The following is a 27,520-nucleotide window of genomic DNA, read 5'->3' as shown; positions in this document are numbered from 1 at the left end:
AGGATGTGGAGGCAGGGATTGTAGCATGGGTCCGAGAGACACAAAGTGGGGTGAGAAGACATGGAAAGGCGGTCAGGGTTCTTTTGGATAGCTCTGCGACACAAATAGGATTGCCAGCCTCCAGGTGGTGCCTGGAGATCTCCCAGAATTACAGCTGATCTCCAGGCAACAGAGAAAATGGCTGTTTTGGAAAGCTTAACTGTATGACTTTATGCCAACTGAGGTCCCTCACCTCCCTAAACTCTGCCTTCCTCAGGCTCCACCTCAATATCTCCAGGCATTCCCCAACCAGAGCTGGCAACCCTAGCAATGGACCACAAGATGATACTCTCGGGTGCAACATGTTTCCAGGTCTGTCATGCAGCACAGATTGGGACGACCAGCCCGCACCCCTTTTGCTGTTGCTCTGACTAGTTCAAGCTGCCCACCAACTGAGCTTCCTAGATCAAAGCAACAGCCTTTGAATCCACTGGTGAAATCCAGCAGGGCTTTTCTTAGGTTCCTATGTTAAAAAACCAGCAAGGGAAAAAAACAACAACATGTGATGCCAACAAGCCCACCAGAGAATGCCCCCCATACCCATATTAATGATGATAATGTCAGCCTCTCTTGTGAAGGTGCCTTTGACAGCCAGGACTACCATAAGGAAGTAGGTGTCATCACTGTCATTGCAAGAATGGAATGATTCTTACCATGTAGCACCGCTGTGGAGTGCACCTGCTCCCCACTCCCCAGCGCTTCTCCAAAATGCAACCAGCAGGAGGCCAGGGTGGTGTGGTCAATGGCGGAAGCGAGGTGGAGGTCGAGGCGGGCGGTGGCCCCTTGCAAGTACTGCAGGAATAAAGGCTCAGCCTGCACCACGTACTGGGAGGTGAAGTCGTATCGGGGCCGTGTGCCGTGCACCACGGGGGTGCAGTGGGTCTCGAAGTCGTAAAAGGCGTACGTGCAAAAGGTGGCAGGCTCTGGGTCTCCCAGCAAATGTAGCAACTCAGCTGACAGCACTGCGCCGGAGATGTGGAGCTCAAAGAGGTTCTCGCCACGTTGTAGACGTGGGCTCCCATCAGGGTCAGCACCCGTGGCCATGTCAGTCTCATCTGGTAGAAACGGGAGTGTCCTGGTCCCATAGGCCACATCCTTCAACTGTGCTGGGGGGTGGGGGGGAGAGACAGGAGAAGCCATGAAGGCCCATTCTTCTAAGCCCCATGCATACAGACACTGATTCAGTTGCCTACTGCATTTCTATGTCTGTCTGTCTGTCTGTCTGTCTGTCTGTCTGTCTGTCTGTATGTATGTATTGAGAGCCAGTTTGGTGTAGTGGTTAAGAGCACGGGACTCTAATCTGGAGAGCAGGGTTTGATTCCCCACTCCTCCACAAAGCCAGCTGGGTGACCTTGGGCGAGTCACAGTTCTCTTGAGCTCTCTTAGCCCCACCCACCTCACAGGGTGATTGTTGTGGGGTAATAATAACACTTTGTAAACCACTCTGAGTGGGCATTAAGTTGTCCTGAAGGGTGGTATATAAATCGAATGTTATTATTATTATTATTATGTATGTATGTATGCATGTCATTTACAGTCCACCTTTCTCACTGAGGGCCAAACTACAAGTGACAAATTACACTTGAACGGCAAGTGTATTCCTCCCTGTTCACTTGCTCTCCACTTGATCCACTTGCTCTTCAAGTGTCGTTCGTCACTTGTAGCTTGGCCCTGAGACTCAAGGCAGATTACATAGTATGAGATTAGTACAATCAGTATCAAGGACATTTCCATAAACAATGCCATAGGGTAAGTAAACACAAGTTTACCAGGACATAGCATTAACAAGGATCCAATACAGAGTTGAAGAAATGCTGAAACCGAACATAAGCAATTCTAGAACCGACATTAGACAACATGAAGCACAGGTAGTACATAGGAGTACATATTTAAAGCAACAGATAATATGTAAGGCAACACAGTGGTGACGTCTATGGTCCCTGACTCATTACTGAAGCATCTGTGGGTCAAGCTACAAGTGACGAAGGACACTTGAACGGCAAGTGAACAGACTCAGGGCCAAGCTACAAGTGACGAATGACACTTGAACGGCAAGTGGATTGAGTGGAGCGCAAGTGAACAGGGAGACACTTGCTGTTCAAGTGTCATTCGTCACTTGTAGCTTCGCCCTCACATGTATTCCTCCCTGTTCACTTGCCCTCCACTTGCCCATGTAGTGATTGAGTGGAGGGCAAGTGGAGGGCAAATGAACAGGGAGGAATACACGTGAGTCTGTTCACTTGCCATTCAAATGTCATTCGTCACTCGTAGCTTGGCCCTGTGACCCCCTCCCTACCATACAGCCCTCCTACTGAGTAAAAAGCCTTTTTGAATAATTCGGTGGCTTACATTCCATAAAATAAAATTTAAAAACGTAACCGCTATAAAACTATTAAGCAAGTTAATAAAAGAAATGGGAAAAAGACAGCCCAAAGTGAGGTGTACAGAGTCAGTGTGTCACAGTTCAGAGCGTCAAACCACTCTTTTTCTATATGTTTAATGATTCCGCACACGTTGGATAATGCACTTTCAATGCACTTTATCAATCGTTTGAGGTGGATTATTTGTTCTGCACGCAAAGAAATCCGTTCCAAATGCTCTATAAAGAGGATTGGAAGTGCAGTATCCAACGTGTGCAGAATCACTCCCCATTACAGCAGCAAGACTGTATGCTCAAAACTGGAAGAATTCGACACTGTCTACAATGGAGGAACGGCTGACAAAGACGCTGGAACTGGCAAAGGCGGCAAAGCTTTCTTCCCTGATTAGGAAAAAAAGTAAATAAATACGTTTGTTGATTAATGTAAACTTCATAGATTATTTACATGAAATAGATAATAATGATTTGATGATCTGCGGATTTAGGGACTAAGGAATTTTGACTTTAGAAAAAAGGTAACTTCTAATCATTATCTAAAGTATAAATTTGACATGATACGAATATTTGTTTTGGAGAAAATTGGAAACCTTTTAGTTTGGTTTTTTCTTTATTGATTTTTTTTCTGTATTATGTATGTTTTGTTATTGTCGTATGTTTTATTAGTATGTGTGTAATTGTAGGGTTTTTAGGCTTTTAAAAAATGATATAAAACTCTTAATTTTTTTTTAAAAAGAGTGTCAGAACAGGATCTGGGAGACCCAGGTTTGAATCCCCATTTTACCGTAGAATCTTGCGGGGTGACCTTGGGCCAGTGATATTCTCTCAGCCTAATCTACGGGCCAAGCTACAAGTGACAAATGACACTTGAACGGCAAGTGGATTGAGTGGAGGGCAAGTGAACAGGGAGAAATACACTTGCCGTTCAAGTGTCATTCATCACTTGTAGCTTGGCCCTACCTCATCGGTATAAACATGCTTCCAGTTGCATTTGGGATTTATGTACCTTCTAGCTGGTGGATGCGAGCGCCACGCAGGTCCAGGAGTCGAGCCATGCGCTGCTCTTTCTCCTCGTAATCCTGCTTCTCCTGCTCAGACCGCTGCACCACCCCGTCTAGCTCCACCTTGAGGAAAGCAGGGTACCGTCCGGCTCGAACGCAACCAGGGAAGATGCCAGAATTACCTTCCCCCTAGCCCTGCCTCTGGCTCCCAGAAACAGGTGCAGCTGAGATGCAGATGGCCCCTGCCTCCCAGCAGCCCCCACAGAAAGAAGAAGTGGGGTGTTCCTGCCAGTTAGCAGGCAACCCAATGGTTCTGGATGCTCGGCAAAGCGGACCTCCCTGAACCTGCCTTGGGCTGCTGCTGCTGTCCTTGGCTGTATTTGCTGGCTACACAAAACAGGAAGCCTTCCTTAGCATGGAGTGGTCATGGTGAGTGAAGGGTCAGCTGCCTAATTTTGGCTGCCTAGGGCACAGGAGCACTGCCAGGAAAAGTAAGGTGGTGGCCCTAAGATCACTGCATTTGCCCATTTTGAAATGTGTTTCTGTTCCTTCTGCAATACGTTTCCTTGAATCTGTTCTCAGTTCACATTTGTCCTGCACCCTGCCTTCCTGCTTTGATGTTTCTGGATCACCTCCCTCTGGATTCTGAGTCCACCCAAGACCCGACCTTGTCAACTTTCCCAGCACTGATCCTCAAAGTCTTGCTGAACCACCCTCTATGCTATCTGACCCTTCCAAGAAACCTCTTAGGGTAAGAACAAACATATCCTAAGAGCAACAGTACAGCTGAGCCCAGGATGAGCCAAACTATCTCCTGCCTTCAGATGTAGCCATCCCAACACCGATCCAGTAATCATTCTTTCTGTTTCTCCATGCTTCTGCCTTTAATTTTTTTCAAGTCCTGCATGAACATTCATTGCATTATATTGTTGCATTTAATACAATCTATCCCAAGCAATTTGCCAAACTGCTCCAAGGAGGAGGCAAGGATAGGTTTCTTGATGACAGTTTGGGAACTAGCCAATCCGTCCTGCACACATTCAGCAGCAAACTTACAGAATTGGTTTTCCCTGAGTTGAATTCTAGAAAGATATAATTGTCTGACAAGAAGGTGGCGAGGGAGCCCCTAGAGTGGCTCTGTTGCTCAAATAATATTCTGTTTATACACCCACTGAATCCCCCAGGATGCTCTGCTCCAACTGCTTTCAGGATCTCCTTGTTTTACCTGGTAGTCCCGGTTGATGCGGTGTTGCAAGATAAGCATGTCACGGGTTTTCTCTAACTCCAGGATGGTCTCTGCGTGGGCAGCCTCTGTTTCGTGGAGCCTGCGCTTCAGGCTACGTTGGACAAATGCCTCCTCCTGCTCTGTCTCTCTTGACAGAAACTCCATGTAAGGGAGCTGCAAGAGGAAGAGCGTCGGGTGGTAGACGTGACAAAACTCATCAGCAAATAGAACCCTGGCAGATGCATCTCTTTGGGTGATGGGCTATTGGTATGACTGAAGATTTGTCGTTCTATTGCTTCTACCTGCTTTTACCTGCTTTAATTCATTCGGGGCACTTTAACCAAAAGTATTGACAATGACAAAATTTCCTCCCACTGACATTTCCTAGATGATACTAGTGGCTCTCAAAGCCAGCAAGATATGCTTGCAAGAGCCAAGTTGTCCTTCGTAAAAGTCCCAATTTAATTCAGATCTGAAAAACTGCGCACTCAGATTGGGCTAGTTAATTTAAAAACTGGTCATATTCAGTTCTTTACTCTCCTGCTCCAAACCAGTGCATGTTTTCCCCATCTCTCTTTTCTTAAGAAGATGCAAATATATGTGAGTGCCTGATAAAGAGTCAGCCCCCTGGTCCATCTAGCTCTATCAATCAGTATCTTGGGTCTTAGGCACAGAAGCCAGTTTGGTTTGAAGCCACCTGGGTTTCTTTGGGTCAGTCACAGTTCTCTCAGAGCTCTTGCAGCCTCACCTACCTCACAGGGTGATTGTTGTGGGGATAATAGCACTGACTTTGTAAACAGCTCTGAGTGGGCTTTAAGGTGCCCCAAAGTGTAATATATATATCTAATGTTGTTGTTGTTAGAAGGTCTTTCCCATCATTTGCTACCCACAAATTTCAAGCATCTCCTTTCTTGCTGTCTGCAGCTTCCATGGCTCCCAAGTTCTCTTGCTGAATGCAAGGCCCTTATCCACACTCTATGAGCCTCCAGCATCGAGGTCCAGTTCCCTTAGGCATACACTCCCAGTACTAAATCTGGTTTCTCCCAGGTCCCACCTGGACAGGATTGGACCGAGGCTCTTGCTCCACACTTTGGTTTTCCAAGATGGCCGCCTTCTCGTGTGAGGAGTCGACTTCTTTGACATCCCTGGTTTCCTGTGCCAGCTCTCGCAGCTTGTTCACTTCCTGCTTCAGTTCCTCATTCTGAGCTGGTGGGGGGAGAGAGAAGTTTGGGCTGAATCACAGGGGCTTTCCATCAGCAGGCTTAATGATTCCCTTCCTCAACCAAAGCAACAGCTTTTTAATCTCAGCTGTCTCAGTGTTAAACAACAGACAACCTTTCAGATGTGCACATTTAAAAAAAATAGAAAAGCCTATTTTATGAGAAAGGTAGAATAATAGCCATTAGGGACCAGACTGTCAGACTGTGGTGATTTGGGAAGCGTCTGCCTTTGATACAGAAGTAGATTGGCCGTATAACTGAAAGAGAAATTTCCCATTGGTCTTTACTTTAAAGGGCCACTGAAGGTCAGGAGCAAGCAGAGCCAAGCTCTTGTAATTTGGCACTTAGCTCTAGGATTACTCACTGAGAGCATTTGTGGGGTGAGGATTGGGGAAATGACAGTAGTGTCTGGTAGTGCCACCATAATATTAGCAGTGCTCTAGGAATTCATCAAATCTCCATGGTAAGGGTAGAGAAGCCACGTTGTTGATGCCGTGACATCACTTCCGGGCACTGAAACAGAAGTGACATCACAGCATTGTGTCCCATCACCCCCTCCCCAGTTTTTCTCTTGCTGCTCTATTAGAGGAAAACAAGGGGTACAGCACATGAAAACCTGGCAACCCTATTTGGCAGAGAGGATTTGAACCCAGGTCCTAATCTGACACTCTAACCATGACACGCGCTGCTTTTCAAAGAGTCCACTCATTATCCTACTCAGAGGCATTCCAAGCCACTCCTGCCACCAGCCACTCTCCTTTTCTCACCTCTTTCCTCTTCCAACTGTTCCCGAAGCTGCTGCTTCTCTGTCATCACCCAGCTAAGCTGCTCTTCCAAAGAAGAAATATTGTCCCGCTGGGGCACCTCGTCCAGGTTTTGCTGGGCGGTATTGATGCAGCTAAGGAAACAGAGTAGGGGACAGAGCCATGTCCTGAGCTGCCAATTAAACTCCTACCTGAAGGAGCAACATTGCCAGAGTAATTTCTAGAGCCAGAATTCCATGTTGTACCAACTGATGCAAGTAATGCCAGCATTTTCCTTAAATCTCATAAAGACAATCCTCAGGCACAAATGAGACCACCATTTTTTCTCTCTTCCAGGCAAACCCCCCTGGTTTGTCTTGCAATTTCATCACTGTGGCTAGCATGCAAAATCCAAGATGGCAGTCTTTAAGGAAAAACATGCTGAATGGAATCCTAGAAGTCACACTTGCCTTTTTTGTCTCCTAACCTTTCCTTACCTCTCCAGCAGTTTGTCATAATCTTCCTTCAGCAAGTCTCTCTCCTTCTGCAGGTCCCGGACTCTCTCCTGAAACTGAGAAGGGTAGAATTCTGTTTCTGAGAAAGATCCTAGTCCTTCCTGGAGCTTGGTTGGCTGCAGGCCAATCTAAAATTATTTGCTAGGGTTCCCCAAAGAACTACGATAAACTGATCTGATTGGATTCCGTTGATCTGTTCCTCAAATGGTGCCGTTTCCCTCCAGTACACTGTTGCGTCAGAAAAATACTTCTTGCAAAGGAAGAAAGAGCCAGTGTTCATGGAATAGCGGGATTTGAGTCCAGTGGCACCTTAGAGACCAATAAGATTTTCAGTATAAGCTTTCGAGAGTCAAAGCTCCCTAATTCAGACACAAGTGGAGATCCATGGAATATATCCCATGAATTCTCAGCATTAATTATTAATTTCTCAAGGTTCGGAAGGGAAAAATGCTTTGAGCCTCTTTCCAAAGTATGTCTAAGAAAAAAATAAAGATGATCACTTCGGAAGCGGATCAGTAAAGAGTCTTGCAGCAGCAAGAAGGAAGAAGAGCCTTCCATGCAGGGGGCAGCAAGGATCACTTCGTTAGGACAGTGAGAGCAGCATCTCTCTTGATTCCTGGGGGTCATTTCCTTGTCTTGTCTCCTGTTGGGCTAAACAGGGCAATATCCTGCTTCTTCTCTCTCCTGCCTTATTCATTCTTCTACAAGATGTGGTCAGATAGTAAGGACTCTATCTAGTATAAACTTTTTGCCTCTTTAATCAGCACAGCGTAACTTCTGCTCTGTTTGCACTCAGCTAACAATTGTAGCATAAACTTTTGAGAGCCAGATGCATCTGACAAAGCCAGATGTATCTGATGAAGAGAGCTGTGACTCTCGAAAGCTTATGCTACAATAAAGTTGGTTAGTCTTAAAAGTGCTACTGGACTCTTTACTATTTTGCGACTACAGACTAACACGGCTAAGTCCTCTGGATCTTTACCTCTTCTAGTGTCCCCTGCAATGGCGAAAGGATCTCCAATTGTGTCTCCAGGGCCATCACTTTCTGGGTCTCTTCCTTGAGTCGGCTGCTCAGCTCCTCAACTTGAGCCAGCAAGGCCTCACTGGCTGTCCTCAGCGTCTCTTGGTTCTGCGGGAGTGAAAGAGAAAGATTCATAAAATCAACAGCCACCATGCTGGCCCTGGAGATCTGGGTTCAATCCCCACAGTAACACCAAATGAGAATAGACTATTTACCTTGTGAAGGTGAGTCTCATAACTCTGTGGGTAAAGAAAGCAAAGTTATGAATTAATGGGTGTGCGGTGGAGCAGGAAGACAGTCTCTTTCTCCCATTGCTTTGCTTGGAAGATGTAGAATATTTAAGGCACCAAAGAATACTTTGCTACTAGGAAGAAGGCAGCCTCATCCTTGTATTACACCTCTATCCACAGATCTATGAGGAACAAGAATCCTTAGCAACTACAACTGGTATCTTTTATTTAAGACTAAAAGGGGACATGGCATGGTCTCTGCCATGGAAAGCTTCCAATCTGGAATGGATGGATTAGATAAAAAGGAAGAGAGAAGCCAATAAGAGAGATGCAACAGAAGCGAAAGGAAGTTTGAGGAATAGAGAAGGAAGAGCAGTTCCAGAAAGGGCTGTCTCCAAGTTTTGGAGAAGATACTCTCGAATGCTTCCTCCCCACTGCCATGAAGCAGGCTGCTGCTGGCACCACCTCCACTCCATCTTCTCCAGAATTATGTAGGGGCCTCTTGGGTGATCTCTCCTTTCCTTCCAGGAGACCAGCCCAATTGTGCTCTTTTGAGTCCAGCTGATGCGAAAGCCTCAGACAGTCCTTGTTCTGCCAGGCACCAGTCCCAACAGAAAATGGGAGATAGCCCTTCAATGTGGCTCTACTATAGCAGCCTCTGGAATGATCTTCCATTTCTTTACAGAGAGAGGGCAGAATAGAATGGAGCACAACTCTTGCGTGAGAGAACAAAGTTCTTTTGCCTCCCTCCAGGGACATCTGTTATTGGGAGATGTTCCCAGAGGCCTCTACAGTATTTTGGATCCTCTAGGACAGGGGTTTCCAACTTTTTTGAGCCTTTGGGCACATCTGGAATTTTGAGAGGGGGTGGTGAGCACAACCCCAGAAATGGCTTCCCTGAGAGGCAGATCCAAATCCAAAATGGCTTCCACTTGAGGCAGAGTTAAATGGAATACCTCCTTCAACATCTCCCGAGAAGAAAGAAAGCCTGAAGGAGGAATGGAACTACACAGTGACTAAGGAAAGCCCAGGTAGTTACCTGTCTTCCTGATCCTCTAGTGGTAGACTCTTTCAATTGAATGAAGGAAGCCAATAAGAAGCCCTGCATACATTGGCCCCACCCACTTTCTGAAAAGCTCGGTGGGTGCCAAGGGAAGTACTGGCAAGCTTCATGGTGCCCATGGGCACCACGTTGGAGAGCTCTTCTTTGTTATAATTTTTCTTTATTGAAACCATAAACAATAACATAAAAACTATAGCGTGATCTCTCACTTCCTTGTGGGAGTGGATGAGCCAAGTGTATGTGGTCAGCAATGGGCCCTCGGCCAGGCATGGACGGAAGGCACAGAGAAGTAGAAAGATTACTGACAGGAAATGAGATTCTATGGAAGGGGCATGGAGGAGAACAGGTCAGGGGGTTGAGATGTAAAGCTTTAGAGTGGAAGACCTCAGGATTATACTCAATTAGAGATGGGCACGAACCAAAATACGAACCAAAATTAAGCACGAACTAGGCCGGTTCGTGGTTCGCGAACCACGGTTCATCAGATTCCATTTCTGATGAACCACCACGAACGTTTAGGCTGGTTCGTTTGGTTTGGTTTTTGGTTCGTCACTGCAGACAGCCTGGTACCAATCAGTTTCCTAGGCAACAGGGGATGGACTTCCTGCAGACCTTCTGCTGACCCAGAAGTGAACTTCTGCTGACCTAGAAGTGACCTTCTGCTGACACAGAAGTGATGATTTTCTGACCTGGATGTGACATTTTCACGAACCAAACGAACCAGTTCGCGAACCAGGGGTAGGTTCATGAAAGTTCGTGGTTTGTGGTTCATGAAATTTTACGAACCACGAACCACATGGTTTGGGTTTTTCCTGGTTCATGCCCATCTCTATACACAATACACCGTGACAGAGAGGCAGTATAAAGGCCCCAAGGTGGCAGGACTCACTTCCTGCAGGCCAGTCATCTGGGCTTTAGCAGTCACCAGTTCTGAATTCTTCACCCTCAGCAGCTTTTGCAGCCGGATCAGCTCCACATTGTCTTGGATGGCAGTTCTAGTTGAACAAAACAGACAAGTGGGTGGATTGAGGGGCAGGAAACAACCCTCTCTAGACATAAAACACCTATTGGCCCAATACTACCAAGTGCATTAAGATTAAAACTGAGATCAACATTGTGGAGAGAGAGAGAGAATTTAAAGCAGACTCTATGGGCTTGTGTGTTCTTGCTTGAGTTTAGAATCTGCCAATTCTCTTTTCTAAAGGAACGTTTGTATTTCATCATCCCCAATCCATGTCTGACATTCAGATTTTAACATGATCCAAGAATCCCCCAATGACAACATAAGAGGAGTTAAGAATGACTGAAATGCTAAGCCCTTTTAATTTGTTTCAATCAGCTGCTTGTAAGGGAAGGCAACTCTGCCCTTACAGGCAGATTGCCATTTTGTGTGAATAAGGTAATGTGTGTATTTTCCAGGTTGGTGGTATGTGCGAATGGTACCCTAAAAAATCTGGGTTTTCTTACTGCATGTACTGAAGCAGGAAAATATGTGGTGTGTCCTGTTCAGACAACATGGTATCCCTGCATATTAAAGAGAACACAATATTCATGAGCTCTCTTATATATGCAGTTGAATGTGACAACGGTAAAAGAACAAGAGTCCAGTAGCACCTATAAGGCTAACAAAATTTATGGTAGGGTACAAGCTTTTGTGAGTCACAACTCACTTCTTCAGATACCTTCAGCTCACTTCTTCAGATATCTTCAGATGCATATCTGAAGAAGTGAGCTGTGACTCATGAAAGCTCATACCTCAATTTTCTTAGTCTTATAGGTGCTACTGGACTCTTGCTCTTCTCTACTGCTACAAACAGACTTATATGGCTACCCATCTTGATCTAACTGTAAAAGACTTTAGCTTGGTTGAAATCTGTCCTTGTGGCCCAAAGTCACTGAGCTTGGGGGTGAATAAAGCAGTTGTACCGGCGTGCTTGGGCCTCTTGATGACGCTGCTGAGACCAGCTGCTTTCTGGATCAGTCTCTCTGTCCTGCACGGAACTCAGCGTTTCTGGGTCCAATTCTAGCTCAGACATCACCAGGCTGTGGGTTCTGAAAAGGAATTGCAAAGTGAACAAATCTCAACCTTTGGGGTAGTATCTCTCATGGGAAACGGAGACACAAGAAGGAGAAAATAGCAGGGTACGGCTTGCATATGGCCCAAACTAGCCCAGGGTTGTCATATCTTGGAAGCTAAGAATGGTTGGCCTTGGTTAGTACTTGGATGGATGACTGGAGTCACTAGATTCCCTACGCAGAGGCAGGCAATGGCAAACCACCTCTGTTTGTCTCTTGCCTTGGAAGATTACAAGACTCACCGTTTCTCTGTCTCTGCTTGGGATCCCTGTGGCACATGATCCCCGTATCTGGGAGGGGCTGTGCGGGTTGGCCTGACTTCTGGTCCTTGCACCCGCATTCCTGATGAACAAGGAACAGAATGAAAAGTTGGATGCCATGACTTCCCCTCCCCCACCCGATCGAGGCTTGCCTCAACACAACCTCTGTTATTCCTTCCTTTCCTTTTATTCGTGTGCTCTTTTGACCAGAGGTCTTAAGCATTAATAAATCGAACCGAACCGAACCGAACCGAACCGAACAGAATAGAATAGAATAGAATAGAATAACACAACAGATTGAAAGTGACCCTGCCACTTCAGGGTCAAGAAGCAATTTTCTCCAGGCCAGTTTGGCCAAGGACTCTGGAGTTTTTTTGCCACCTTCAAGGCATGGAGCAGGGGGTCACTGTGTGTGTATGTGTGTGAAGGGAGGTAGTTGTGAATTTCCTGCATTGTGCAGGGGGTTGGATTGGATGACCCTGGAGGTCCCTTTCAACTCTATGATTCTATCACGATATTCATATACACTTTTCACAGATAGCATCAACAAAGCCTGTCCTACTAGTGCCTTAAAGAAATCACTGTTGTCAAGAACGTGACAACAGACTGAGATGTTACTGGATTCTGGATCTGCCAACAGAAAAGAGATCACCCAGGATTCAGCAGGAAGTTGATTTTTGATCAAGATAAGCACGATCCAATGATCTCTGAGTACAGACCATTGACTGCAATAAAACAGGAGATGGTCTAGTCAAAGCATTCAGTCGGCCAAGCACAAAAGCATGATTGTGATTGTGAGGAATTTTAAGCATGAGGGAAGAATTGGAAAAGGAGGGATCCTTATTGCAGAAATAGAATGTGTGTGCCCCAACTTTTGTTAGGTTGGGCTGAGCTCAGTGAGGCTACTCAATGCCCGAAAGGAGAAGTCACAGTGATTGCTGGCCCAAGATCGTTCATGCTTATCTTGACAATTTGGAAACCCTTCTCGGCCCAGAACTTTCCTACCAAGAGGCTGCAAGCGCAGATCCTTCTCACCTTTGCGTAGTCTCTCGGGCACTCGCCCGGTGGCTGTGTGAACTCGCCTAAGTCCTGTGTTGACCCTGGGAGGGATGGAGCCATAGGGGCAGTGACGGCCGCAGCCCTGCAGCTGCAGTTGCTGCTTGTAGAAGAGCAGGCGGCTCTTCAGACCTTCGTTGTGCCTCTCGAGTTCCCGAACTCGTTCCTGTGTGTCTTCCAGGTCCAGGTTCCGGCCAGAGCCCCGGATCCAGATCCCAGGTTTCTCATTGGCTTGTGCTCTCTCGTGGCTGAGTCTTGACAGTTTGGTACCCATTCTGGGAGGACCAAAAAAATGGAGATTAGATTCTGCATTCCCAGGAAAAAATAGCACTGCTTAATTGAGGGGTATTTTGCAATCAAGTTCTGGACAGCCCAGCATAAGAAGATTTAGAGGAGAGTCTTCAAGATGGAAGTTCCATCATTTTACAGAAAATACTGGTTTTATTGAAAAGTGGCTTCCCTTTTTGGAGTACATTGAGAAGAATAATCTACAACCTAAATCGAAAATCTTACAATCTATAACAAACAATGGATACTTTGCTTTATATTAAGCTAGTAGTTTAATTATGAAATCAAACAGACATCTTCATGGTAATTGAAAAGGATATGAGAATAACTTTGTTGTTTACTTGTTTACTTGCTATATATGTAATGATGATCATTGTTTGTTTGTTATTTGTTACGACTAAGAATAATAAAAATTTAATTTAAAAAAATAGGAAAAGGAAGTGTAAAAAAAAAGATGGAAGTTCCATCATAGAGACTGAAAGAAATGGTCATGCTTCGACTGAGAATATAGTGGGTGGGGGATTTTCTTTCACTGGGGTACACTTCTGCAGTTGCAGGTTTAGATGTGATTTTTCCTTAAACTGGAACACCTTTGTGATTTCAAAAATTGCTTCCCTTTATTTTCTTTCCATTCTCAATGCTTCACTGCAGTACTTGCATTCTGTCACTAGGTGGCACTGTAGAGCTGTTGGCTTCAGCATACACAAGAGGGGGGAAAAACACAGTATCACCACCTAGAGGCAGAATGCAGAATTAATTCTCACTTAATGAAGACATTCAGTAAGCAAAGAAAAAGAATCCGCTCCTTCCGTCTGTGTTCCAAGGTAAAATGCCTAGCTTCATAGGGCAGAATTGAATATATTAGACACAGTCCAGTAACTGGCAGGGTGATGGTGAGCTATTATGTGACAAGGGATTGCTGCAGACTATGGGGGCAGGAGCAAGCTCTTGTTACAAAAGTGTTCTATACATGCTCAGAGGCACCCTCATTTATTCCTGTTTTACCAATTCTAACCTGAAGTCAGTTCTAGGGCTATGACACAGTTTAATACTTTAAAAAATGAATTTCCATGAGTTAGAAGAATGAACTAATTCACTGAACAGACAACAAATTATATCACCTAGTAGACCATCAATAAAGGACAGTACAAAATAATAACCTCTGACAATGAGCAACAGTTAAATAGGTCAAATCTTCACTCTAGTTAAGTCCTACATGTTTCTTCAGGATCTGGGTTAAAATGCGAGATGGATTTCAGAGGCTTGTTCTTGATGAAGGAGACTGGAATGTGAAAAAGGTCCTGCCACCCTCATTACCTCTTGATTCTGTCCTCTTGTTTCTGGGCAAAATCCTTGAGCAGCAGGTTTTCATCATGAAGCCGCAGAAACCCATCTTCCAGCTCTGTCCGGCTCACCCGGCTTATCTGACGCCGTGTCCTTGCTAGAGATACCGACGACGCTGGGGAGAAGGAAGGACAGAAAAGCGATCGATGTAATCAGTTCTATGACAGGCCAAGAACGGTAGGGAATGGTTTTACTTTCTGAACTCATCTAGAAGATGAAGGTCTTTCTCCTTGGCAATGATATCCCTACAGGAAGTGCTCTCCCATTGACACAAGTCGAATAAACATTTTTTTAAAAAAACCTTTAATTGATCCTAATTTAATCATACCTGTGGCAATTGTCTACAAGTGTTGCCTCCAGTATTTGATTTTGGGGGAGATCCTCAGGCAACAAATTTCGGTAATAACATTATAATAATAACATTTGATTTATATACCATCCTTCAGGATGACTTAACACCCACTCAGAGCAGTTTACAAAGTGTGTTATTATTATCCCTACAACAAAACACCCTGTGAGGTGAGTGGGGCTGAGAGAGCTCTGAGAGAGCTGTGACTGACCCAAGGTCACCCAGCTGGCTTCAAGTGGAGGAGTGCGGAATCAAACCTGGCTCTCCAGATTAGAGTCCTGCCGCTCTTTAACCACTGCACCAAACTGGTTCCCTATCTCCCAGACAAGTGCAGATGCGCAGACTCTCATAATTCTGCAATGCCGTCTCTGACTTTCTGAGACGACCTGAATAAAGTGAGGGCGGTAGCACCGCTGGAGGTAATTGTGGCCCTTTTGCAGGTCCTTGTCAAATACTCAACCACTCTGTCCTCTGAAGCTCACCATGGCATCCACAAAAATGTGACCACTGGGGCTCCCAAAAATGAGTTCTGCTTCTCTGGTGAGGCATGAATTGATACCACTCACCGCTGTTGTATTGACTGCCCAAGCACACCCACAACAAATTGCACCCCGAGGTAGATAATAGCTTTGCTCCCAACCCTTCATGTTCGGGGGGGGGGGGCAACAACAAAGATTTGGGCCTCTGTGCTGTTTGTAGGACTTTTGAGGGCATCTAGTCGGTCACTGCCTGAAACAAGATCTATACTAAACAGACTGCAAACCTGATCCAACATGGCTGCTCTTTGTTGTTGTTTCTTTTGTGGAATTGTGTAGCCATTTAACCCTGCTTGGAAAATGAAATCCTGCCCTCTAGTCATAGCTGGCTTATGGGGACCCCTGGTGGAGTTTTCATGGCAAGAGATCAATGGAGGTGGTTCGCCATTGCTTACCTCTGCAACCCTGGTTTTTATTGGAGGTCTCCCATCCATTTACTAACCAAGGCTGACTCTGCTTAGCAGCTGAGATCTGACAAGATCAGGTTCTCCTGGGCTATCCAGGTTATGAGTTAATTCTACTCATATGATGCAAAAAAGGTCACCACTCCAGCCCTGCACAATGCAGGAAATGCAGAGTTCTCTTCCCATCTCACCCCCCCGCCCCCGCCCAGTGACCCCTGCTTTCAGCCCAGAGGAAGGCAAAAGTCCTCCAGGATCCCGGGCCAACTTGGCCTGGAGGAATATTCCTTCCCGACCCCAAGTGGTGATGGATTGGCATGTAAGGGCCACAAGAGCCTAGCGCTGGCTCATCCCTTCATGCCCCCTCTCTCCCGATTTGCATATATTCATATGTACGTCCATATTCATATTAAACTGAGCTCTTCAGAGCCAGAGCAGGGCAGACTTCACTTGCCTAGGGCAAGGGGTTTTTCTGGAACGGCTTGCGAATGCAATTAAAATCTTGAACTCTCTCAAAGCTCTGCCACTTCCTAGCAGGTCTTCTGGCATTTCTGGTGAATGGGTGGTGATGACTTGGGAGGCTTGTAGGAATGCAGATCTTCCAGGGGCTGGGGTTGCATTCAAGGACTAAGCTACTGGTTCTATGGTTCAGGTCTAGAGGGGCTACATTCTCCCCCCTTCCCACCTGTTGTTCCCTGAATAGGACTGCTGGCTCAACTGGGGGTCCCTCCATAGCTGCCTCTTCCCTGCTGGAAAAGACAGCTTTGATTCTGGGTCAGATCTGCACGACAGACTCCCAAAACTGCTAGCTGCTACATGGTGTTCCAGGCTATCTTCATAAAGGTGTCACCCCACAGTTACTTTTCCGTTGTTGCTATGAAGGCTGGATGTGTTGAAGACAGTGAAACATGAAGTTTACCGTTTCCCAAAGCTCACCTTTCATCGAGGCCTTCAGAGGATGGGCTTTGACGAGGAAGTTAGCAGAAGTTGATACATCTAGTGTAAAAGAGGGGCAGACTAGGATTAACCCTGTGCCGTATAAAATGGACACATTCATGCTTGCATTTTTGTGTGTGGAAGGCTGGCAGTAAGTGCACAGAAAACCCCCTTCATTATCATGTTTTGCGTTTTAATAAACATGAGTGGTGAGGCCATGGAGTGCTCTTGCCTGGAGTTTAGCAAGATAAGACAACAGGTGAAACTTCTTGTGAAATGCACACCTGAGCACCACATCAATATGATGTATGGATGACTCATTGAAGTTACAAATATCATCAGCATTGTGCAGAGTCCAAGCTTCTGCAGCAACGGTGAAAAGATCATAATCTAATCAGCTTAAGTATCTACAGAATCTCACCATTCCCCCTCCCTTTCCTTGCAAAAAAAAGTTTCTAGAACGTATGCTTGCAATGCTAAACTTGAAAACACAGGAGCAAAAACCTAGTTAACTTTGAAGTTTAGATATCAGATGAGGACAGAGTGGGATGTCCAGGACTTGGTAGCCGGAACGGAGCTAGAGTTGCCAACTCTAGGTTGGGAAATTCCTGAAGATTTGGGGATTGAGTCTGGGAAGGGCAAGGTTTAAGAAGGGGAGGGACATCAGCAGGGTTTAATTCCATAGAGTCCACCCTCTAAAGCAGGCATTTTCCCCAGGAGAACTGATCTCTGTAGTCTAGAGACAAATATTCCAGGAGATCTCCAGGCCCAATCTAGAGGTTGGCAACTCTAACACAGAACCCGCCTCGCCCATCTGATCCAAAAATAATGACACACCCCTCCTTCCCCTTCTGGCTCAAGGAAACTTGCAAATTAAAACCCCTCCATATTTAAATAAAACATTACTTTCTCCCCACCGCAACAAAATGCTTGCTGATCAAAACCCACTAAAGCCCTAGCAAATAAAACACCCTTCCAGTGGGTCCTCAAAATTTCCAAGGAAGGGGCCCGCCTCACCTCCCAGGAAGCCCATTCCATAAAGCGGGAGCCACTATTGAAAAGTAGCAGGATGGGCTCTGCAGTCGGGCAGGCAAACCTACTATATAAAAGGGTAACCGTGTTCCTGACGACTCACATTTGGCTCAGGCGCAGACGTGCCTTTGCCAACCGGTAGGCTAGGAAGGGGTGGGACTGCCGAGCACACAGACTGCCCTGCCCAGCTGATCATCGGGCAAGGGGCAGCAAGCCACTGCCTTCTCCCTGCTCAGCTGATCCATGGCAAGGGGGGGGTTGCAAAGTCCACCAATCAGCAGGGCAGAGAGAAGGGGCATGGAGCCCCCCTCTCAGCTGGGCAAGGGAAGCTGTGGAGCCCGCTGGCGGCCCATTGCTGCCCGGACAGCCAGGCCGCTGTAGCGTGGCCAGCTGCTGGGGAGCCTGGCCCAGTGGCCCTCTGCAGTGCAGGCCGGCTGGTCGGCATCCTGCTGGAGGCCCTTGTATTATGACACAATGGGCTCTGGCGCTAGTCTTAAGCATAATAAGAGCACTCAGTTGGCACAGTCCTTCCAATATGTGGGTACTAGGTCATGAAGGGGTTTACAGGTTATAACCAGCTCTTGGAATTGAACATAGAAACAAACTGGCAGCCAGTGCAGCTGTTTTAAAGTAGGCAAGTTGTGTTCCCGTGGGCTAGCCATGAATCGGACAACCGCATGTTGTATAATTCAGGTTTCTTTCAACAATAATCTGGATATTTGAGGGGGGGGTCACTTTATAGTACAAACAGAGCTGGAGATCACTGTGGCTTAGGATGTTTTATCAGCTAACCACACAGCTCTAGCAGTTATACCCTAAAACCACCCCTTGATGCCCCAAGTTTTGACCTTGTATTGCTGTGATCACTGAAGGCTTCTGGTTGGTGTCCCGGACTGGGAAATCCTCTGCTGTCTTGTCCAGCAACAGCAGCGACATGGCGGCACGGAGGGAAGTGGAACTGGAAGAAAGCGAGATTTCCAGAGAAGAGATAACTAGGATGTTACTGATGTTGGTGCAATATGGGAAACCAGCAGGGAAAACCCAGAATAGTTGTGTTTTGCTTGATCAGGATATTATTGTCACCTTAGATGCGGCTAATAATGGCCATTTTCACATGTCTTTATCCTTGCGCTAAATTGCACAAAACTCTCAGAACGAGGGTGTCTTCATGGTGCGATTTCTCGTCACAAATTGGAATCATGACGGGGTACATCAGAAATCGTATCCTGAAGACGCCCTCGTTCTGTGAGTTTTGCGCAATTTAGCTCAGGGGTAAAGATGTGTGAAATCGGCCAGCGTATGACTTAGAAACCAATCTAAATCTACACTAAAGCTGTGCTCACGGAATATTACGGGATGGGCCAATAAGTATAATTTTGTTGAGGTTAGAGAATATCTACGTCAATTTAATATTATACTCTTACAAGAAACATGGGCTATCGAGGCAATCTTTCTCCCGGGATATGTCTCTTCTTGCTCACCAGCTTGGTATGTTTAGTCTCATCCTCCCTAATGGTAAATGTGTTAAAGTTGAACCCCTGTGCCTTTCTAGCTATGGCTGTGCTGCTGCAATTTCATAGCTGTCCTTGACCAATTCTCTAACCATGTCCTTCCTTAGAAGCAAAATTGACTATTGCAAAATAAATTAATACAACATACACATGAAGATGTGTGTCCCAGTATTGATTGGTGGTGTGAGAATACCATTAACGAATTCACAAGTATCTCTGTTGTCATCTGGAATATATTGATCTCTCTCTCTCTCTCTCTCTCTCTCTCTCTCTCTCTCTCTCTCTCTCTCTCTCTGGGATATATATCATCACCCTCCCAAGCCAGAATTTTCCATTTTAAGATGGAAAGCTTAACTCTCTCCATTTTAAGATGACAGCTGCAGATGCTGAGCAGATGGTACAATACTTCAAAATAACTTATTTTCTCTTCCTCCCTCTCTTTTTTAATACTTCTCATCAGGATTCCCCAATCTGGTGCCCTTGGGCGCCATGACCCATTGGGGCCTGCACAGCTTTTTAAAAAGAAGGCATAGTCATTGTATGGCAGAGCTTGTTGTTGGCTGCCCTCATTCATATGAAAGGGTTTTTCACCAGAGGATTGAGATGACTGCTAAACACCTGGGCTTTCCTTAGTCAGTGTGTGTTCCATTTCCCCTTCAGGCTTTGCTTCTTCCCAGGAGTTGTGAGGAGAGGAAATACTGTGTTTGGCTCCACCTCCTGCAGCAGCCATATTGGGTTTTGCTTCACCTTCTGTGGGAAGCCATCTTGGAGGTATTGTGTTTGGTTCCACCTCCTGCAGCCGCCGTGTTGGGTTTTGCTTAACCTTCAGTGAGAAACTAGGGATGTGCATTTCGGCTTTCTGAGAGCCGAAAGAAAGCCGAAACAAAAGTGTTTCGGCTTCTTTCAGGTTAGCCGAAACGTTTCGGGCTAAGCCGAAACGTTTCGGCTAGCCGAAAGAAAAAAAGCCGAAACGTTTCGGCTTTAGGCTTTTTCAATGGGAAAATGCCTCTGGCGTCTTCCCGGACGTCTGGGGGAGGCATTTTCCCGCCGAATCAGCCCAAAATTGGTGGGGACCTTCCTCTAACCCCTCTCTACAAACCCCCCAAGTTTCAGACCGATTGGACTTTGGGGGACCATGTTATGACCCCCCAAAACAGGTCCCCCTATCCTCCCATAAGAAAGCGAAGGAGAAGCATATTGTTAGCATGCTGCTGCTCATCTTCTTCATTATTTCCTATGGGGAAAAATGAAGAAGCAGGCTTCCTTTGCCAGGGGTGGCATTTTGCATGCAAAATGCCCCCTCACCCTCAGGGGCCCTTCTCCAACCCCTCCTCCCACCCCCCACCAAGGCTCAGCCTGCTCCCACTTGGGGGGGCATTTCATGGCCTCCCCAAGTAGGTGCTCTAATCTCATTCTCTACCACTGACAGCTGGGGGAGGCTTGTCTTGCCAGGGGTGGCATTTTGCATGCAAAATGCCCCCCAACCCTCTGGGGCCCTTCTCCCACCCCCCACCAAGGCTCAGACTGCTCCCACTTGGGGGGGCATTTCATGGCCTCCCCAAGTAGGTGCTCTAATCTCTACCACTGACAGCTGGGGGAGGCTTGTCTTGCCAGGGGTGGCATTTTGCATGCAAAATGCCCCACAGCCCTCTGGGGCCCTTCTCCCACCCTTCCTCCCACCCCCCACCAAGGCTCAGACTGCTCCCACTTGGGGGGGCATTTCATGGCCTCCCCAAGTAGGTGCTCTCAGCCCCCAAAGTCCACCCCCTACAGCCCCACACAAACCCAATTCCCCCCCAGCTGCCACACACAGACCCAAATCCCCACATTAGCCCCTCACAGACCCAAATCCAGTTGTGTTATTTTTGTGTAAGATAGTGCTGCCATGCCCTTTGGTGTTCCCCCCTGCTGTGTAACCTAAAGCTGTTCAAGAAATAAAGTGTTTTTGACAGGAATCGTGCTTTGTGATTCTCTGATGTTAAGTGAGTTGTGTTATTTTTCTGTGTGGGGGACTGCTGGTGTAATGTGTCATAATGCTTTGCCTACTTGTACTTTGGAAGGGAGAAAATAATTTTTTAAAAACTTTATTTTGTGTTGTTCTTGTTTTATTCTTTGTTGTGCAGTTGGTTCCCATCATAGGGAACAATGGGGCTGGCTGGCCAGCCATCTCTGTAGGTGGTGGGGGAATTTGAGGGAGGGTGTCTGTGGTTCAGGTGCTCTTTCACAGGGACCAGCTGGCACTCAGAAGTGTGCCCACCATTGTGGCACCCCTGGGCTGTGCAGAATTGCCCAGGGAAAGAGAGTTTAGAAGTTCCCAGCGAAGGGAACAAAGGGAGAGGGCTGGCCTTTGCCAGCCTGTTCCTGGGGTTATGGGTGTGGGGCAGGTGGGGGTGGATTTGGGTCTGTGAGGGGCTAATGTGGGGATTTGGGTCTGTGTGTGGCAGCTGGGGGGGAATTGGGTTTGTGTGGGGCTGTAAGGGGTGGACTTTAGGGGCTGAGAGGACCTACTTGGGGAGGCCATGAAATGGCCCCCCCAAGTGGGAGCAGTCTGAGCCTTGGTGGGGGGTGGGAGAAGGGCCCCAGAGGGTTGGGGGGCATTTTGCATGCAAAATGCCACCCCTGGCAAGACAAGCCTCCCCCAGCTGTCAGTGGTAGAGAATGAGATTAGAGCACCTACTTGGGGAGGTCATGAAATGCCCCCCCAAGTGGGAGCAGGCTGAGCCTTGGTGGGGGGTGGGAAGAGGGGTGGGAGAAGGGCCCCTGAGGGTGAGGGGGCATTTTGCATGCAAAATGCCACCCCTGGCAAAGGAAGCCTGCTTCTTCATTTTTCCCCATAGGAAATAATGAAGAAGATGAGCAGCAGCATGCTAACAATATGCTTCTCCTTCGCTTTCTTATGGGAGGATAGGGGGACCTGCTTTGGGGGGCCATAACATGGTCCCCCAAAGTCCAATCAGTCTGAAACTTGGGGGGTTTGTAGAGAGGGGTTAGAGGAAGGTCCCCACCAATTTTGGGCTGATTCGGTGGGAAAATGCCTCCCCCAGACGTCCGGGAAGACGCCGGAGGCATTTTCCCATTGAAAAAGCCGAAAGCCGAAAGCCGAAACGGCTGGCCGTTTCGGCTTTCGGCTTATATGAAAGAGAGTCCTCTTTCGGCTTTCTGCTTTCGGCTTTAGCCGAAAATTTTTGGCTTGCACACCCCTATGAGAAACCATTTGGGGGTGGGGTTCACCACCCCCTTCTCAACATTCCAGAGGTTTCCACAAACTCAGAAGGTTGGGAACATTTGCCCTCCATCTAGTCTGACAGTTCTACAGAGCTCAGAAGTGTGTGTGCTATTTTTTGATGGGTTGGTTGGCCCTCATAAAAAGTATTACATAACTTTTGTTTCTGTAATTCGTCTGGGAGCAGCCCTTCCTTCCTTCCTTCCTTCCATTGAAAGCTCATACCTTTGAAATCTAGTTTGTCTTTAAGGTGCTACTTGACCCAAATCTTGCTCTTCCATTGCAGACCAACATGGCTACCCACATGAAACTATCTTCTCTGCCATTTTTTGTGTAATTACTATATTGTTGGCAAGGTTCTCTCAAATCCTTACACTGTCCTACAGCTTGCTTAGTGATCAGTCACTCTTGTTCAGCCTAACCTACCTCATATGGCTGTTGGGAGCATAAAATGAGGACGTGAGAACAACATACGCCACTATGAACTCCCTGGAGGCAGGGAAGGATAAAATGTACTAGGTTAGATCTCAGTTTGGAAGCAGAGCTGGAGTCTGGAAGTGGTCACTGACAGTGGAAAATGAAATACGTGTAGCTGTAGTTCTCCCACGCCTCCCTTTGCAGACGTCAAAGACTGTCTTGGCCTCATTGCCTGTCCTCCCTCCCCTGTGGTCCTCCCACCCCCACAGAGCTGCAAAAGCGTCTGATTTTCTTTGCTGCTAATCTGTGGCCATCTGTCTGAACCAATCATCCAAAGGAGTGGTTTAAGAGGCAGACCTGCTCCCACCCAAGCTCCTGCACTGGGGTTTCCTGTCTACACATCCTCCTCTCAGGGCCGGCCTGCCCACTGGGGCGGGCCGGCAGCTGCCTTGGGTTCTAAGGTGCCGGAGGGGGCACCAGCCTGGGGGTGGGGGCACGCACCACGGAGCTCAATTGCCCTGTGCTGCTGCACCTGGCCAGGAGCGCGTGCTGGTGGTGGCAGCGTGGGGCCACTGAGCGGGCAGCCTCCCAGACCTCCCACCCAGTTGCTCTGTGCTGCTGGTGGCGGCACACAGCTGTGGGCCAGGCGCGGCAGGAGGCCAGGGCGGCACGCGGAGCATCTGAGCCGGAGGGCTGGGAGGATGCACGCCGCCGCGCACTGCCCTGGCCACCTGCCGAGCTTGGCCTGCAGCAGCGGCACCCGGCCAGGAGCGCGTGCTGGCGGTGGCAGCGTGGGGCAGCTGAGCGGGCAGCCTCCCATTCAGTTGCTCTTCGGGCCAGGCGCAGCTGGTGGCCAGGGCGGCCGGCTGTGCCTGGCCCGAAATGCAACTGAACAGGAAGGCTGGAGGGCCTCCCATGTGCACGCCCAGCCCTGCGTGATGTTGTCACACACAGTGATGTCATCATGCACAGCGGCTCCCCTTAAGTTGCCTCAGACGCCAACAATGCTGGTGGCGCCAGCCTTGCCTCCTCTTCTGTCCTTGTTCCCCTTTGGCTCCTGAGCTGAGCATTTGCGATACAAGTGATCAAAAAAAGAACCTGGCAGCACAACACTAGCCCTGTTCACAAGTTACAGGGAATGCACATGCAATCCGTGTACAGGGTCCCTCGATTATTCTTCGTATGTGTGTTGAGTCAACACATCTACAGGTCACCATGTGATACAAACCCCACATTTATCCAAGTCCTCGGTTTTATTCATAAAGTGAATGCTCATTGGTTAGTTCTAACAAACCTTCTTTGGAGGCTTTTAAGCAGAGGCTAGGTGGACATCTAACTGCATTGCTGATTCTGCAAACCTTGGCAGATCATGATGGCCATCTTGGGGTCAGGTAGCAATTTTCCACAGGCCAGTTCAGCTAGGGATCCTGACAGTATTTTGCCATCTTCTGGGCATGGAACAAGGGTCACTGGGTGTGTGTAGAGGAAGGGGAGATAATTGTGAATTTCCTGCATTGTGCAGGGGGTTGGACTAGATGACCCTGGATGTCCCTTCCAACCCTATGATTCTATGTATGCACATACAGGCAGGCTGTACATGCAGTCACTGTAACATGTGGACAGGAGTTGTTTGTCTAAACATTGCCGTATAGGTTAACTTGTTCACACGTGTGATGTGATGTTAGCCAACTGGTGACCTAAGCATCAGCAAGGTATGTCAGATCAAACATTACAGAAAGAAGGTTTGGTATAAAGGAGGCTGGACCTAAACCTGGTTGTATATTGTGCTATGGTAATCATTTGCTTCCTAGGTAGGATCCAGCCAGTCTGTTCAGATGTTCCATTGCCAGGCTATGTACTTTTCTGGTACCGGTCTTGATCAGTCACTGTCCTTCCCTTGTCCCCTTATGTTTTGGATTCCCTGTGAAATGTTGCTAGTGCAAACTGCAAGCTGGGTTCTCTTTCAAGGTTCAGCTTCCTCCCTAGAGCATAAATCTCCAAGTGGGTAGCGATGCATCCCAGCTTTGGTACACTACATACATATAATGTAAATTTATGCTTGTGAATTTGAAGGGTCTGGTGTTTAGTAGACCGTTGTTCCTGCCATATACTTGACCAGTTGAAAATAAATGATTGATGCTGAGAATATCATTAGGTCAAAGAAAAACAGGCTCTTTTAAACCATAGAAGTACAGGTGATTCAAGGTTGCCAGCTCCAGGTTGAGAAATTCCTGGAGATTTGGGGGGGGGTGGAGCCTGGAGAAGCCGGGTTTGGGGAGGAGACTTCAGCAGTGTATAATGCCATAGAGTTCACATTCCAAAGTAGCCATTTTCTCCAGGGGAACTGATCTCTGTTGCCAGATCAGTTGCAATTCTGGGAGATCCGCAGCCACCACCTGGAAGTTGGCATCCCTATTGCTGAGCAGAGAAAAACACTGTGGTGCAGGAGTACAACACAGTGGTTAGAGTGTTGGATTAGGAAGACTTAAGTTCCATGAAGTTTATGGAGTGAACTTGGGCCAGTCATTCTTCTGTCTCATAGCCTAACCTACCTCACAGGGTTGATGTGAGCACAAAATGGAGGAGGAGAAGAATAGGAGCTCCTGGGAAGAAGAGCAGGTTAAGATGTTAGTAGATTGTAGAGCTGTTGTACTTTAGTGGTTAGACTGCAGGGGTTCCCAAAAACACTAAACAAAAAGATAGCCTCCAATCTTAGCAACAAATAGCAAAGGCATCAGTACAAAAGTTTTCCAAGGTTTACTTAAAAATCGTTACTGAACTAGCATTATTAGGTGCAAAGTGGGACAAACCGAGGCTGGGATTGAAGTTTATTGTATGCCAGAGAGCACTTCATCAAAAAAGAATGGAAACAGAAGTCAAGCTAACAGAAAACATTTGCCTAGTCAATAATTGAGCTTTCTGCATCAAAATAAAATTTGCATTGTTACCAGGCTGTTTGCAAAACTAGATAAGGAGAGACAGTTTTCAAAGCTTTTGACATTTGCAACAAAAAGCTTTGTAGTGACCTGGAAATCCTTGACCTTGATTCAGACTGAAACGGCCAATTTGCAGAGGTGCTGCGAGAAGATAAAATGGAGCCGAGAGAGCTCCTGGGAAGAAGGGTGGAATTAAAATGGGAGAGAATTATAAATTATATTTAGATCTTCCTATTTCCCCCTCCAAAAAATGTCTGCTGTCATGTTTGCCATGGACTGCAAATCTGAGTTCGTTCACTTCTAGGCAATGTCATTAATTCATTCATTGGAGCTTGTATGAATGCGAATTGAATATGGAATTAGAGTCACAAGGTTTCCCTTCTGGGATGGCTAAGGCTGGAAGGCAACCATCCTTGCAATCTGTTGACGTCACTTGGAGAACCCCGATTAAGATATAACCAAGTAACTTGTTCCGTATTGTGGTCTCAGCCCTGAAATGGAGAATTTAGTTCCTCCTGACAGGCCTGCACAACATACAAGCCACAAAGCAGAATACAGCCCATCTGCACAGCCCACACCAGACAATGTTGCTGGCCTGGCTTGCATAAACCGAGGTTTAGTGGAAAGCTGCAGTGCAGAACTGCATTCAAATTCCTGGCCTGCAAACTCTGCAGGCTGTATTTTCAGCATGCCAAAAGACCAGCATTTCAAAAAAGGGCTTAAATGTATTTTAAAGTGTCTGAACTTCCAAAGGAAAGCAGGAGTTTCTCGTGTATCATACGGTCCCCTCCCACCCCCGTGCAACACTATAATCTTATCCACTCACTCAGTAATGTCTAACGAATGGAGTCTGGAGGATCACGCTTCTTTAGGCTGCGATAGAGAAAATGATTTGTCCTCTGTCCACGCTTTCCAGCTTGCCACTCAGCGTCTGTTTTCTTTTTTCTGTTTGACATAACCCTCAAAGCCACTTGGTTCTTTCTGCCCTGGTGAGTCATGTTAGATCCTGCCTGGAAAGGAAGATTAAATCCTTCTGTAATCCTGGAGCGTATAAGCTTGTTAGAATGTAAAGAAGGAGGGCTCCCTTGAATGGATGGATAGCTATTAATTCCCGGTTTGGCCATACAGAAGACACTTGGTGTGAGTCAAGTGACATGACAAAGCTGTGAGACAAAGGTCATCTGCACAAACTCTTTCAAAAAGGGAATTCTCGATGTTCTTTCAAATGTGGCCTTGCTTGCACCAAAAGAAAACCTGGGTTAGGTCCAGAGCAATACCAAAGATCGCTGGTCCTTTGACATGGCCCTTCTATGAGCAAGCTAGTTCTCGGATGGAAGATCTACGTATGGAAGGTTGTCCTTGCTGAGATTGCAACCAATTTTGTTCCAATGTATCTGTAGTCTCTCTTGAAGCCCTAAATGGTGGAGAGGTGAATATAAGGTACAGAAAGCAATTGCTGGCTGAATCAAACCAGATATGTATGAATCTGAGTCTGGTAGCATGCATCTTTCAGGCTAAAAAGATTTCCACGGTATACACGTCTGACAAAAGGAATCCAACTCCTTTTGTCAGATGTGTACTTAAAAGCAAAGACATGTCTGCCCTGGAAAAGGGGGCAATTTAAAAGGTTTTTCTCTCCTCCTCCCAATGCCCCCTGTTCCTTTATCAGAACTCTTCCTAAAGCCATCCTGACTTCTCCTAACTGCTATGTCCATAGTCCC

General features: G+C 46.9%; 1 protein-coding gene across 1 annotated transcript in view; it reads right to left on the bottom strand.

Annotated features, from left to right (window-relative positions):
* Positions 1 to 18,648, bottom strand: part of RPGRIP1 (RPGR interacting protein 1) — a 30,445-nt gene extending 11,797 nt beyond the window's left edge. The window contains 15 exon segments of the mRNA XM_054994360.1: positions 693 to 1,145; positions 3,423 to 3,540; positions 4,643 to 4,816; positions 5,697 to 5,848; positions 6,630 to 6,760; positions 7,103 to 7,176; positions 8,103 to 8,249; positions 8,357 to 8,380; positions 10,324 to 10,429; positions 11,361 to 11,486; positions 11,744 to 11,852; positions 12,806 to 13,101; positions 14,432 to 14,573; positions 16,681 to 16,740; positions 18,561 to 18,648. Of these exon segments, the coding sequence (XP_054850335.1) occupies positions 693 to 1,145; positions 3,423 to 3,540; positions 4,643 to 4,816; positions 5,697 to 5,848; positions 6,630 to 6,760; positions 7,103 to 7,176; positions 8,103 to 8,249; positions 8,357 to 8,380; positions 10,324 to 10,429; positions 11,361 to 11,486; positions 11,744 to 11,852; positions 12,806 to 13,101; positions 14,432 to 14,573; positions 16,681 to 16,740; positions 18,561 to 18,648 (2,200 nt within the window).
* Between the last annotated feature and the right edge of the window lie 8,872 nt (positions 18,649 to 27,520).

The sequence above is a fragment of the Eublepharis macularius genome, chromosome 12, assembly GCF_028583425.1.
Source record: "Eublepharis macularius isolate TG4126 chromosome 12, MPM_Emac_v1.0, whole genome shotgun sequence".
Taxonomy (NCBI): Eukaryota; Metazoa; Chordata; class Lepidosauria; order Squamata; family Eublepharidae; genus Eublepharis; species Eublepharis macularius.
The sequence above is the reverse complement of the archived record's forward strand: the minus strand, read 5'-3'. Positions and strand labels throughout refer to the sequence as shown.